The following is a 15,244-nucleotide window of genomic DNA, read 5'->3' as shown; positions in this document are numbered from 1 at the left end:
AAGTATTATGAAGTATTCTAGAGCACTCTAATTAAATTTAAGGGTTGGTAGATAGCTATAATTCAAGATGGAGAAGTCTAAACCTCATTGATGTGGTGGCTTCAAAGAGTTCCATCATATACGAATCCCCATCCATGCTCCACTCAAAGAAATGAATGAGTTAAGCCAAAATATGGTTAATGTTACATCAACCATGGCTACACCTGGGCACCCTCTCTTTATCAAGCAACTCTTTATCTCTCACAATATCAACATTTTTGCTCATAAAATATCTCCAGATTGAATTCTAGGTGATCTTCCCAGATGGATGGGTCTCTTCTAATAGCCCGAATAGAGGATTTTTAGTATCCATTATTTAGTTGTATTAGAATTAAGTCATGCAATAAGAATGACATTTCTTGTACTTAAAATTGCATGTCATTTAAAAACTATAAAAAATAAAAAAAGTCTATCAATAATTATAAAGATAATACTTTTATTGATAAACAATTTTAGACTATAAATAATAAAAATGATATAATGTAATGAATTTATTTTAAATGAAATTAAATCAAACGAGAAGAATTTTTAAAAGAAGCTCTCAATATTATAGAAATGTAATTTATTCTTCATAACAGTTTTAATATTTAAATATTATTTAAATAATAAAATATTTATTATTTTCAAATTAAATGTCATTTTTTTATGGAGGTTTGTTCACAAATTCATTTTTGTCCATAAATCTCTCTGGCTTGAATTCCGAGGATCTTCCCACAACGATGGGTCTCTTCCAATAGCCCAAATGAAGTATCCCCCAACTGTACAGTCTTTTGTGGATTCGTGCGGAAAAATCAAGGGTAACACAGGATATAACCTCAGCGTCTCCTTCACCACACACTGCATGTACTCTAAGCTTCCTATATCACGCTCACATACTGTCCTTTCTCTGCCGACCACCGACACTATTTCCTCTTGCATTTTCTTAGCCACACCAGGGTTTCTAAGAATCTCACTCATTGCCCATTCTATTGTAGCAGACGTCGTTTCAACTCCAGCCAAGAATATATCATGTAGAATTTGTATAGCCTTGTTAGACCAACAAACTTGGAAAAAGTTATATTAGGGATTGTATTATGAATTAAAAAAAAAAATAGATACGTACAAAAACAATGGCCTCAATATTTTCCTGTGTGATTGCCCTTCCATCAAGGCTTTCTATTTCTAAGAGCACGTCAATGAGGCCTTTAGTAGCAATATTCTGCTCCTTGCCTCTATTATCTTTTTAATCACTTGCGCGATCAAATTGTGTACCTTTTCAGCTGCCGCTACACGCCTTGCAAACCCATCTAGTCTATGTAAGGAATGAAGTCCCCAATATTGACAGCTCCTACTTTACCTACAACCTCTAAGGAAAGCTTCTTTATTTCTTACCCATTACCACCCACTTTAGCGTGACTATGAGAAAAAATTTTAGTGTCGAAAAGGATTCGCCACATGACTGCCTGCATAAACGATGAAAACAAGTTGGTGAGATTAACAAGTTTCTCACCCTGCCTAGACATCTCCCACACTGAATGAATAGCCAAAAGCATTTCTTCCTCTTGTGTACATCTGAAGGAATCGATCCTTTTGGTATTCAACAATTCTACCACACATAGCTTCCTCATGTGTCTCCAATAAGGCCCGTAAAGAGACAATATTAGATCTTTGAAATTATAGCCAATATATTTTCCTACAGCAGTAAGAGGTCGGTTGGCAATAAACTTATCGTGGGTTTTCAAGAACTCCTTGGCCATAGTAGAAGAAAGAAACCACAACAGGGGGAACAAAACCCAATTTCAACATCATAATGGGCCCATATTTCTTACCAAGTTCATGAAGATCACGATGGGGTAGTCTTTTCAGATTACCAATAATAGGCCATGGAAATGGTCTAGGGGCTAATCTCGATCTTGATGTATTTTGGCTTTGCACGCTAAATCTATACAAAGCCCACCTAGTGTAGACATATTTGGTCCCAACGGCTATCCACATGCTATCTCTACTTTGAGTTTCTATGTTCTCTCTTATGTCCATTTCCATTGTTTTCCAATTAGCCTTCTTTTCACTAATTACCATAAAAAGAGAAAATATTTAATACATTTAAAAGGATAAAAAATACAGGTTGCATTATCAAATTGCAAGGGAACTAATCTATTTTGTTGGTTAATGAAAAGATCAATTTAAGAAGAAGAATCAACGATAAGGATTGTGGAGGAGAGGGCCAAAGATCTCCTTGTTGCCTAAATTTATCTTATGTTATGAAAAAGATAATTTTAGATATTTGGCTAATCGCCTAAGTTTTATACTAACAATTACATTGTAGTTTGTTGGACACAGGAAAAAACAAACAATTTAATCTTTTATGGACTTAGTAGTAATAGAATGTGTATATATAAGTAACATAGTATAAGCTATGAAGCCGAGAAAACTTCGTATCAAGTTTTTCTAAAATGAATCAAACTTCTTGTGTGGTCAACCCAACATAGAAATAATTTCTTTGTTTCATCGCCTAGTCGATTGAGGAGACAAGGACCACTTTTTGGAATGCTGGTGATTTTTGTTGCTTCATTAAAGTGTGTATTCTTGTCACACTTTATATTACACTATGTTTCTTATTTCTATTTTTGATTGAGTTGGGTTATTTATGCATTAATTGTGAGTATATTTTGGTGTTTATTGTTGTAGTGTCCTAAATTGTACTCACCTACAATTTTGTCCTCATTTAGGCCCCACTTTGGCATTTTTCCTCTAAGGCCTAATTAAAGAACTAATTCAACTCAGACCAAGTATCAAACACATTTATTTACTATCTTTTCTAACTCCCTAAGATCCTAGAGCCTTGATCTATAGCACCATGATGCCCAACGCTATGGTCCTCTCAAAAAGGGCCCATCTTGGGGCCTCATAATGGTCACCTAATTTGGGTGGGGACCTAGATCCTGTGTCAGCTTATGTTGGAAATTCAATTTGTTTTTCCATCAGCAAATATAAAAGGAGGACTACACCTCTCATTTCAAATATAAGCAATCACCGAATGAATTCAAGATCTCAATTACACTCTAGCAAATTCAAGTGAGCACTTGCAATTAGTATTCTATCAAGCATTGAAGCAGAAGTGAAGTAAAGATTCAAGCATTGGAGATAACATTCATGTTCTATTTCTTATGAAGACTATCTACATGAAACCCTAATTCATTGTCAAGACAAACAAAACTTCATTAAAGGTATATTATTAGGTTTTCATTCATTTTAGCCTTTTCCTCAGAAGGAAAGTATTTTACTGCAGTACTTCATTTACATTTTCAATTCAATTTCATGGTTAATTCCAAAATTGAGGTTTGACCTAAGGCAAACCCCTATTCCCAATAATTCTCCATTTTTAACTATGTGCAGGAACAAATACAAAGCCGCGTTTCATAGGATCGACATGGTTCACAAAGATGAACAGGTTCACCTTTTGAGAATTGAAAAATTTGGACCAAGGTGACCACCACCATGGCCCTAACAAATCAGGCCAATTTTTTTAGGACAAATTTGAACTTTCATCTTCTTCTCAGATCTAGGTTTGTGGCTACATATGATGACTATAACTTACTGTTTCTATCAAATTGCTTCAGTAACTCACCAATTTACCCTAATCTTTAAATAATTCAAATTTAATTCAATCTTAGGAAATGAAGAACCCCATTTAGGAGGCCTAGAATTTGATTAGAATCTTGGTTTATTAGGCTTAGATTCTACCAAATTCCATTCTTCCCTAATGTAATGGAAAATTAAATAAAATTAGTGGTTTTATTACATTTTATGGTGAAACTCTAATTTTCACCCATTACATTTTGGCGAACTCGACTTCTTACACCTTAATTTGTGATAAGCCTTTATTGTCACCAAAGCCTAGTCCCAATAATGTTAGTGGATCCCTTATTGCTGATTTATTAACTAGTGAAAATACACAACCCTCGAATGTGACTCATAGGACCACAAATGTATCCATCCCTACTGTGTCTTCATCGATTGATGTGCCCATTGTCTCTTTTCCATAAATTCATCCAATACTTTAGTTGAATCATCAAAATGTTCAGGCACTGAGGCATAATCATGTATCTGTTAACCCTAAAGTTGCTGCAAATACTATGAATATCTTGGTTCCCCAAGTGAGTAAAATCCTAGCCCAACAATAAATGAATATCCAGAAAAACCAAATTTACCAACAATTGTTACAACAATAAAAATAATATCAGCAAATACTGTAGCAATTTCCAAATATGCAAGTTCAATAGTAGAATGTAGTGTCCTTCCTTGATACACTTTTATTTTGATGCATTGTTAGAAATTCATGGACTTGTTGAGATACGTCTATAATACTCTTAGTAGATGCTTATGGTTTTGATCATGTTACATGTAGATGATAGTTATTACATGTTGACAAATGATACATTATGCTTTATATGGATGATGATATATTATGGACTGTGTTGATGTTGAGATTTATATTTGGATATTTATGCATATTCAGTGGTTTATGTTTACTTATGATATTATGTGTTAACTTTACCTCATGATTATATTGGATATGATGATGATCTTGATGTTATTGATGTTGTGTCTTCATTATGATGCATTGTATGTACGTGGATGAGATGATGTCATGCCACTCATTGCGAGTGGGGTGTGATGTTGCGATTCTCTTACCACTAGTGTGTCTACTTCGTGACTGTATTATATATATATATATGTTGATATATATATATATATATATATATATGTTGTGCATAGATGTTTGGTGTTATGTAGGATTCCACGTACTAGACATCGATTCCACCTGGCTTCACAGGTCTAGGCGTGTCTCTAATCCCAATGGAAATTTGATAATGGAGAATGATACAATGTCCTATCACATTCTAGGCCTAGTCGATACCTTGTCAGTTCTAGTACTTTGGTTAAGTTGTCATGTGCCATTTATTTAATTATTATATGGGTTGGTTATATTGTGGTAATTAATTTATTAATAATGTTATAATTTTTTGATTAAGTTAAAAGAAGGTTTTGAAGGGGCCCCGAAACCCTTTACATTAGATTATAAAATAGATAAAGCATTGAAAGACCAACTAGATAGAACAAAAAAAAAATTAGGGACTGCCCCTAAAGACAACATGCAACCCATACAAAGAAAGGGCCAACAAAACCAGCCCAAACAACCAACTATAAGGGCCCTCAAGATTTGCAATTGGCCTTGTGGGAACGAAGAGTCATATCAAAAGAAGGCTTGAACATCTTTGAATGATTCCCCTTTACAACAATCCATCCATCTTTAACTTTAGCTATCACAACTGACCAATCCGAAGGGCCCAACACCGATCCTTTTGGACTGGAAAAAAGAGTGTCTAAAGAAGGAACAACAACTGTCGTGGGCACAAGATCATAACCAATAGATGGGGAAGAAGTTGTGCCAACACATTGCGAAGAAGTTGGCGGGGTAAGAGACAACAAACCATTTTCAGCAGAAGAGACAACATCAACCTGTATAACAAGATCTTTAATCATAGGGACATCTGTAGTGGCGTCCGAAGAATTCATTGCCAATAAAGAATTCAAGCCAGCCAAAGTAGAAAATCCAACACCCAATGACTCTTTAGAAGTATCTGAAGATTTCTTAATCGTGTAATGCCGACAAGAAGCCCCCAACCACCATGAGGCTATAGGATTTTTCTTCTCAGGTCCACAATTCTAAGCCACATGGCTGGTTTTAAAGCATCTACGACTCCTGAAATGAATACCTTCATAATCCAAAGATTGGACCCAGCTGCCAGAAGAGGAATTAATGGCAATCTCAGCTAGCAGTCCCTTACAAACATCTAGCTCAACCATAATGCGAGCAAAAGTAGTATGGTAAAGCCCAAAGGAGTCATTATCCACCATAATGAAGCTCCCAATAGCATCAACAATTTATTGAAAGAGAGAATCAACCCACAAATGGAGAGGAAGGTAAGGAACTCTAATCCAAAATGGAATTTTGTTGAACTTCTCAGAAAGGGGGTTAAAATCAGAGTTTTAAGGTTTGGCCAAAAATGACATTTTATCTTTCTCATAGAAAAAAATTTGACATAGGATTTTTCTACTATCCTTTGCATTCCCAAATGCAGCAACAAAGAAACCTTTAGCCATAGGGAAAATGTGAACAGTACTAGAAATGACAAGATTCCTGTGCTGGGAGATCCATTTATACAACTCTGAGAGGCTGGGCCAGATACCCTTGAATCTATAGATAATACTATGCTCTGTAAAAATCATCACATTGTTCTCTATTTCCTATTCAGACTCCTCATTCACATTGATAAAGGTGGCGCATGAGACAACGATAAACCCTAATCCATCCCCTCTGTGAAAAAATGAAGATGGAATCCTCGAAACCTGAGTAGAGTCGAGGCAAGATCCATCAGTGGCCACTGACGCCCAAGATGGACTAGCGCGCTCAGGATCAGCCGTAGCCTGATCCGATTTGGTGGGGAGAGAAACAACAGGGGTGTAGGCGGGAGAACTAGGTAGGAGTTGCGATTTCAAAATCTCCATCAACGGTATCCTTAATAATGTTATAAGTTTAATTGTGTCATTAATAAATAATATTCATTGTGAGTTTAATGATATTAAATAAATTATTTTAATTGGAATAATTTGCTGGAGTCCTTCGCAAATTTATTTGTTATTCATTTATTTATTTTATTTAGAGATTTTATATTTAAATGGGATTTTAGTTGGTTATTTTATTTGGAGCTTTTATATTTAATTGCTAATTAATTATTTATTCTTTTTTTTAAAAATTTAGCTTTATTGATTAATTGGAAGTTTTATGTAGGAATTATTATTTTTAATTATTGTCTCTTTGTTTTCGGAGGTGGAATTCGAGTGAGCCCTATGCTTGCATTGAATTTCTGTATGCATAGTATCTTTTTATGTGTGTGCTATCTTATTTTTCATGTGCACTATTTTATTTGTTATATGCGCTAAAACACACAACGTACACACTAACATGTGTAAGAAATGCACCATACTGTGTAATAAAAGTGTTGGACTGTGTTATAAGTGTGTCATTTCGTGTTATATATGCACCATTTTGTGTTATAAATGCGTGACTTTGTGTTATATATGCACTAATTCATGTTATACACATTACTGTGTAATATGCACCACTGTGTTATATGTGCTATTCTATGTTATATGTGCTTTTTTGCATTTCTGGGTTATTTTTGTTGGAAGACAACAACAAATATGTGCTTGAGAGATATTTGAGAGATGTGTTGTCATTGGTGTCAATATATTTCTTTGTCTATGATAGTGATGCAGTGAAGTTCAGTGAGTTAGTTTGTTCAACATGATGAAGATAAGCGTTTGCGGATTAAAGGGTTTGTAGAGGGTTGTCTTTAGTTGATTCAAATCAATTTGCATAGGTCCACATGGAGATTTGATTGAGTTATGGGTATCTATGTTGTGGCTGGTTTTTCAGTTGTTTAATGGTGATAGAGTGATAGTATTTTGATCTACATTGCTCCACATTGTAATATCTTGTTCTGTGGATTTGGAGGAATGTTTGGGACATTAGTGTGTGTCCTCAATTCAAGTGGTTCATGGTTTGGAGGTACGCAAGTGGTTTTTCAAGGTTGACAGTCATTGCAGTTAGTGTTCTTGAGGTTTGGTTTGAAGATGCTGGTGATTCTAGTAATTCGTGTTTGTGCAGATGTTGCTATGGTAATTCATGATTCTTGTGGATGTTTCTGGATCGTGTGCCTTTTTTGTTGGTGGTCCGCATTGATCGTTGAGCTCATAATTAATGTTTTTCTTTGGTATACTGGTGTTCTTCATGTTCTTAGCCGACCAGATGCTTGTAGAGTGTTGTAGATGTTCGAGACATAATTTTTGGAGGTGTAATGTGTTAGAGGTGAAAGATTTGGATCTGTGCTATGTCTTGACTCACATTGCTTGGTTCGCATGTAATATTGCATTGAGTATAGTTGTATTTTTGTATTTAGGTGGAGAGTGTTGAGCCAACCTTGATGATTTCTCCAATGTTTGATGTCATGTATAAATAATGTAATAATCTTGTATTTGAGTGTGGGCGATAGATGTGGATGAGTGTATGTGCGCGTAATGTATACATCTTTTGAAGGTAGAGAAGAAGTGTGAAGAGTAAAGTTGTTTTGTGCTTCAATGCAATTGAACTAGGAATTAAGATGATATTTCATAGTTCATTATATTCAGATGTGATCCATGAATCTTTGTATAGGCAGTGAGCCTTCCCCAGGCAATGAGCCTTCACTGGGTAATAAGCCTTCTTATTTTGAGCAGTGAGCTCTAGGCAGTGTGCCTGAATGCATGTGGATTCCCCATTGTAATACTTCTAACAGAGTATACCTATTTTGTGGGTTCATCCCCATTGTGGTTTTTCCCTTAACCGGGTTTTCATGTCAAAAATCTTGGTGTTATGTGTGTTTATGATGTGTTTTTGACTTGTGCTTTCATGTTTGATTATCAGATCTGAGAATAAGTTTAAGTTGCTTGAGTTTTTGAGACAACTAATTCACCCCCCCTCTCAGTTGTCTTCCCTATTTCATCAATTGGTATCAGACTATTTCATTAATTGGTATCAGAGCTATTTCATCAATTGGTATCAGAGTAGGTTCCTCCAAAGAAGCTTAATCACTTGAGCTGATTTGGGATGGCAACTTACAAGAAGGACAGTCCGAGATTTGATGGTACCTACTCTCTTTGGAAGAGTCACATGGAGTGTCATCTAAGATGCATTGGTGAACCTGACTAGGATATTACTAAAAGAAAGTATACCATTCCTGCAAATGGTCCTGCAACTTCGGATGAGATAAAAAGTGTTGAATACAATATTAGGGCTAAAGAAGCATTGTTGAATTCTCTAACTGATTCCGAGAGGACAAATGTTATGGAATTGCAGATTGCTCATGAGATCTGGAAGAAGTTGAAAACTTTGTATGAAGGTGATAGTTATGTGAAGATTTCCTAATTACATATCCTAAAAGGAAAATATGAGATGTTGAGGATGAGCGAAGAAGAGAACATCACTTTTTACATGCAGAAGGTGAATGAACTGGTGTGCAATATCAGATGTGTTGATGGGAAGTTGGAAGAATAAGAGATTGTTGCTAAAGTGCTCAGATCTTTACCTATATCCTACAAGCACAAAGTTATTGCCTTTAAGGAGATTAGAACTGTGACAGATGTAACTAGGGACATGTTGATTAGTAAGCTTTCAACTTTTGAGTTGAGTGAGTTTGGTGATTCTCTTCCTAAGGTAGAATCTGCATTCAAGGCTACTGTTTCTGGAAAGGATAAGTAGAGATATGATTCAGGAGAAAGTTCTTCAAGAGGAATGTATAGATATGAGAAGGCAAGGAAGGAAATTGAAGAATAAGAGTGAGAGCTTGAGGATCTTGAAGCCCTTATTGCCAAGATATTACCCAAATGTGTTGGTAAGTATGAAGGAAAATTGCCTCTTAAATATTTTTCTTGCAATAAGATAGGTCATTTTGTCTCAAGGTGTTCAAAAAGAGTTCCTAAGTCAAAACCTTACAAACCTAAATATTATAAGAGATTTTATTATGCTGCTAATAAAGGTGTGATAAATGATGAATTTGATAAAGGAGGTTTGAGTGATAATGAATGCATGTTTATTGCTATCAAGGAAGATGATCCAATGCCTGCTAAGTCTACTAGTTGCATGAATGCGGAAAGAGATTTGGCTGCACAAGTTGACAAGAAAGATGAATGGGTGATTGATAGTGGATTCTCTCACCATATGATAGGTGATAAGAGTAAGTTTGTGAGTTTTCAAAAGTATGAAGGTGGCATTGTGAAGTTTGGTGATGACAAAGCTAGTATAATCCATGGTAGAGGACCCATTTCTCTTGATGGTAAGTATAATACTGATGATATCTTGTATGTAGAAGGTCTAAAGCATAATATCTTGAGTGTTGGACAGATGGTTGACAAGGGATATGATCTTAAATTCAAGAATGAAAAGTGTAGAATCTTGAGTAGCTTCGGAATTAAGATTGCATCATGTACAAAGACTAAAGGTAATATCTTTCATTTAAATAGTGCTAGCAAAAGATGTTTGATTGCTCAGGTAGATGAAAGTTGGTTGTGGCATAGAAGAACGTGTCATGTGAATTTTGATAACATTGTTAAGATAAGTTGTACTTAGGCTATGAGAGATCTTCCTAGGTTGATGAAACCTGCTAACACTATGTGCAAGGAATGTCAGTTAGGAAAACAAACCAGAGTTACTTTCAAGAGTAAGAAGCATTATTCAAGTGGATTATTGGATATTGTGCATACTAATCTATGTGGTCCTTTTAGAGTCAAAATTTTGCAAGGAGACAAATATTTCATGTTGTTGATTGATGACTATTCTAGGATGATGTGGGTTACCTTCTTGAGGGAGAAGTCTGAAGCTCTAGACAAATTCAAGATTTTCAAGGCTATGGTTGAGACAGAGACAGGTTTGAAACTAAAGTGTTTGAGATATGATAGAGGTGTTGAATTCACTTCTGGTGAGTTCAATGCATTTTGTTAAGAACATGGGATAAGAAGACAATTGTCTGCTCCGAGAACCCCTCAACAAAATGGAGTTGTAGAAAGGAAGAACAAAACCATTCAAGAAACTACCAGGATAATGATGTTGGAGGGAAATTTTTCGCATCTCTATCGGAGAGAATTTGTGAGTACTACTGTTTACACTCTTAACCGGGTGCATATCAGAGATGATACCTATAAGAATCCTTAAGAATTATGGTTTGGTCATGCTCCTAGTGTTAAATATTTTAGAATTTTTGGAAGCAAATGTTATATCAAAAGGATGAAGATCTAGGAAAGTTTGACGCTAGATGTGATGAAGGAATATTTCTTGGTTATTCTACCAAAAGCAAGGCCTATCGATGTTATAATAAGATACCGAGGAAGATTGTTGAGAGTGCAAATATTAAGGTTGATGAAAAAAATGAGAGAGAATCCAAACCTTGTGGATATGATTCAAATGATCAGAATGACAATGCAAACAATGAGAAGCAGCCACAAACACAAAATCTAGTCTAGATTATTCTGGTAAATCCAGTGCCTCAAGGAGAAGGAACTAGTGCAAGTGCTGAAGAAAAAATACAAGAGTCTCAAATTCAAGAAAATCCTAAGACTCCTAGGTATGTAAGACTGAATCATTCTAAAAGTCAGATCACAGGGGATAGAAATAAAGGTGTTCAAAAAAGAAGAAGAATTGCTAAAGATCAAGTTGAGTATTGTTTGATTTCAAAGATTGAACCTAAGGATGTGAATGAAGCATGTAATGATGAACATTGGGTAAAAACAAAGGAAGAAGAATTGAAGCACATCGAACAAAATAATACATGGGATCTTGTTCCCAGACCTAAGGAAAAATATGTAATTGGAACCAAATGGGTCTTCCAGAAGAAATTGAATGAGAAAGGTGAAGTTGTTAGAAATGAAACAAGACTTGTTTGTAAAGGATATTCACAAATGGAAGGAATTGATTTTGAAGAAACTTTTTCGCTTATGGCAAGGATTGAAGCTATAAGATTGTTTCTTGCTTTTGCTTCTTACAAGGATTTCAAAGTCTATCAGATGGATGTTAAGTCAACAACCCTGAATGGTGAGTTGGAAGAAGAGGTGTATGTTGAGAAACTAGATGAATTTGAATTGACTGATCAAGGAGATGTGGTTTGCAGGTTGAAGAAAGGTTTGTATGGATTGAAGCATGCATCAAGAGCATGGTATGCCAAATTGGACAAGTATCTATTGATGCTAGGATTTAATAAAGGTACTGCTGATAGTAATCTGTACTTCAAGATTGATCATGATAATATTCTAATTGTTGAAGTTTTTGTTGATGATATTATCTTTGGAGGAAATGATAGTTTGTGAAAAAAGTTTGCTAATGAAATGCATAATGAATGTGAAATGTCTATGATTGGAGAGATGGAATTATTTTTGGGATTGCGAATCACACATTTAGAAAAATGAATCTTTATATCTCAATCCAAGTATGTAAAGGAGTTGTTGAAGAAGTTTGGTTTGGAAGATTTAAAGATAGTTGTTACTCCTATGGTGATTAGATGTAAGTTAACTAAAGATGATGATTCCCCTCAGGAAAATTAGACTAGATGCAGATCTATTATTCATGGATTGCTCCATTTGACTAAGACCAAACCTGATATCATGAATGCAGTTTGTCTTGTTGCTAGATTTCAAGCTAATCCTAAGGAGTCTCATGTTCTAGCTGTAAAAAAAAATTTCAGATATTTGAAAGGAACTGTTGATTTTGGTTTGTGGTACCCTAAAGATGATGATTTTACTTTGAGTTCTTTTACTAACACTGATTAGGCAAGAGATGTGGATGATGAAAAGAGTACTAGTGGTGGTGTATTTTTAGTGGGAAAAAGATTGGTTTCATGGTTGAGCAAAAAACAAAATTCTATTTCTCTATCTACTGCAAAGGGAAAATATATTGCTGCAACAAACAAATGTACTCAGGTGGTATGGATGAAGCAACTGAAAGATATCAGAGTAGTGTATGATGAACCTATTGCTATCTACTATGACAATTCAAGTGCAATGAACATTTATAAGAATCCGGTGTTGCATTCAAAGACTAAACATATATCCATCAAGTTTCACTTTTAAAGAGACAAGGTAAATGAGAAGGAAGTCAGATTGAAGTATGTGCCTACTAAGGAACAAATTGCAGACATCTTCTTGAAGCGTTTTCCTAAAGATACTTTTGATTATCTTAGAGGGAAGTTAGGGGTGATTGCCCCTCCTGATTAGAATTGAGATGCATCAGTCTGGTTCATTTCACAATCCTATCTTGTAATCCAGATTGATGATTGGTGGCTGCTACTCAGGGGGAGTAGTCAATTTTGTGAGTCAGATGTTTAGACTCGGGGTGAGATAATTAATTTTGTGGTTTCATTGAAAATATATGCCTTTTCCATTGATGTCAGAGGGGAAGAGAGTCATGTGAAAAACTGTTAATAAATGTAGTAGGTCTAAGGGTGAGCTATTGATTCTTTGTCATTGATTGTGTCAACTCTTCTCATCATATGTTGCCATCAATGCCAAAGGGGGAGATTGTTGGAAGAAGGTTGCAAATATATGCTTGAGAGATATTTGAGAGATAAGTTGTCATTGTTGTCAACATATTTCTCTATCTGTGACAGTGATGCAGTAAAGTTCAGTGAGTTAGTTTGTTCAAAATGATGAAGATCAGAGTTTGTGGATTAAAGGGTTTATAGAGGGTTGTCTATAGTTGATTGAACTCAATTTTCAGAGGTCCACATGGAGATTTGATTGAGTTATGGGTATCTGTGTTGTGGCTAGTATTTTAGTTGTTCAGTGGTGACAAAGTGATAATATTTTGATCTGCATTGCTCCGCATTGTAATATCTTGTTCTGTGGATTTGGAGGAATGTTTGGGATGTTGGTGTGTGTCCTCAATTCAAGTGGTTTGTGGCTTGGAGGTCTGCAAGTGATTTTTCAAGGTTGACAGTCATTGCAGTTAGTGTTCCTAAGGTTCAATATGAAGATGTTGGTGATTCTAGTAATTTATGTTTGTGCGGATGTTGCTATGGTAATTCATGATGCTTGCAGATGTTTCTAGATCATGTGCCTTTTGTGTTGGTGGTCCGCATTGATTGTTGAGCTCGTAATTAATGTTTTTCTTCAGTATACTGGAGTATTCATGTTCTTAGCCGATTGTATGCTTGTAGCATTTTGTGGATGTTCGAGGCATAGTTTTTGGAGTTGTAACATGTTCGAGGTGAAAGATTTGGGTTTGTGCTATGTCTTGACCAACATTTCTTGGTCTGCATGTAATATTGCATTGAGTATGGTTGTATTTTTGTATTTAGGTAGTGAGTGTTGAGTTGATCTTGATGATTTCTCCAAGGTTGATGTCATGTATAAATAAATATAATAACCTTGTATTCGAGTATGGGTGGTAGATGTGGATGAGTATATGTGCGTTGAATGTATACATGCTCTGAAGGTAGAGAAGAAGTGTGAAGAGGAAAGTTGTTTTGTGCTTCAATGGAACTGAACCAGGCATTGAGATGCTATTCCTGAATTCATTATTTCTGGATGTGATCCATGATTGTTTGTACAGGCAGTGAGCCTTCCTTGGGCAGTAAGTCTTCTTATTTTGAGTAATGAGCTCTAGGCAGTGTGCCTAAATGCATGCGTATTCCCCATTGTAATACTTCTAACAAAGTATACATATTTTGTGGGTTCATCCCCACTGTGGTTTTTCCCTAAACCGGGTTTCCATGTCAAAAATCTTGGTGTTATATGTGATTATGATGTGTTGCTAATTTATTCTTTTATGTTTGATTATCAGATTTGAGAATAAGTTTAAGTTGCTTGATTTTTTGAGACAACTGATTCACGCCCCCCCCCCCCTCCCCCCCTCTCAGTCTGCCCTATTTCATCAATTGGTATCAGAGCTATTTCGACATTTTTTTTTATTCTTGCCAGTTTGTGTCAGACCATGGACTTGATTTTTGGACTTGAGATTATTGTGATGCTTTTTCTAGAATGATTTATTGGTCTTTTGGATCAATTTTTTGATATTGCATATGCTATGCTTTCTTGGAAATTATATTGCTCTTGGAAAATCAAATTATGGTTTAGTTTGTATTATGAGAATCATTGGATCATGCATTATAGATGATTATAAGATATTTTGCTAATTGGTTTTCTACCCTAGATCATAGGAGTATATTAGGGGAAGTGGCTTCCAAGTGAGTGTCGGGTCTATATGTGGTTTCTAGGAAATCTTGTTGGAAGTTACTTGTTAACAAGTGATAACCTTAATTAATTAAGCCGATAGGCTTTTAGTGGGCGAAAGTAGCCAGAAAATTGCAAGACATTTTGACGGCTGCCGAAATGTCTTGTCGCCGACGTTATCCCTCTGGTGCCTGTGTGTTCATTGTCTGGCCCACGTGTTGACATGTGCCTCGATTGCGGTTATCTTCGTGCGTGTGCTCTGTTTCTGAAGTGACACTGTCTTTAATGATTTCATCCCTGAGGCTGTGCACGAATGTCGACATTCTTTATGGCTGCTTGCAACCCTAAAATCTAATTTGTTTTGTTGTTGTCAGTAATATTTCACTCTGCAATTTTCACTCTAGAA

The 15,244-nt window shown here is 35.6% G+C and overlaps 1 protein-coding gene across 1 annotated transcript; it reads right to left on the bottom strand.

Annotated features, from left to right (window-relative positions):
• Window positions 1-696: 696 nt before the first annotated feature.
• Window positions 697-1,775, bottom strand: LOC131867423 (flavonoid 3'-monooxygenase CYP75B3-like). Its single transcript, XM_059215513.1, has 3 exons — window positions 1,411-1,775; window positions 1,270-1,330; window positions 697-1,065 (listed from the first exon to the last, which is right to left on the bottom strand). The coding sequence occupies exons 1-3, from the start codon at window positions 1,773-1,775 to the stop codon at window positions 697-699; spliced, it is 795 nt and encodes a 264-aa protein (XP_059071496.1).
• Window positions 1,776-15,244: the final 13,469 nt, after the last annotated feature.

Source organism: Cryptomeria japonica, unplaced genomic scaffold (assembly GCF_030272615.1).
Source record: "Cryptomeria japonica unplaced genomic scaffold, Sugi_1.0 HiC_scaffold_171, whole genome shotgun sequence".
Taxonomy (NCBI): Eukaryota; Viridiplantae; Streptophyta; class Pinopsida; order Cupressales; family Cupressaceae; genus Cryptomeria; species Cryptomeria japonica.
Note: the sequence above shows the minus strand (reverse complement) of the source record. Positions and strands in the feature narration are given on the sequence as shown.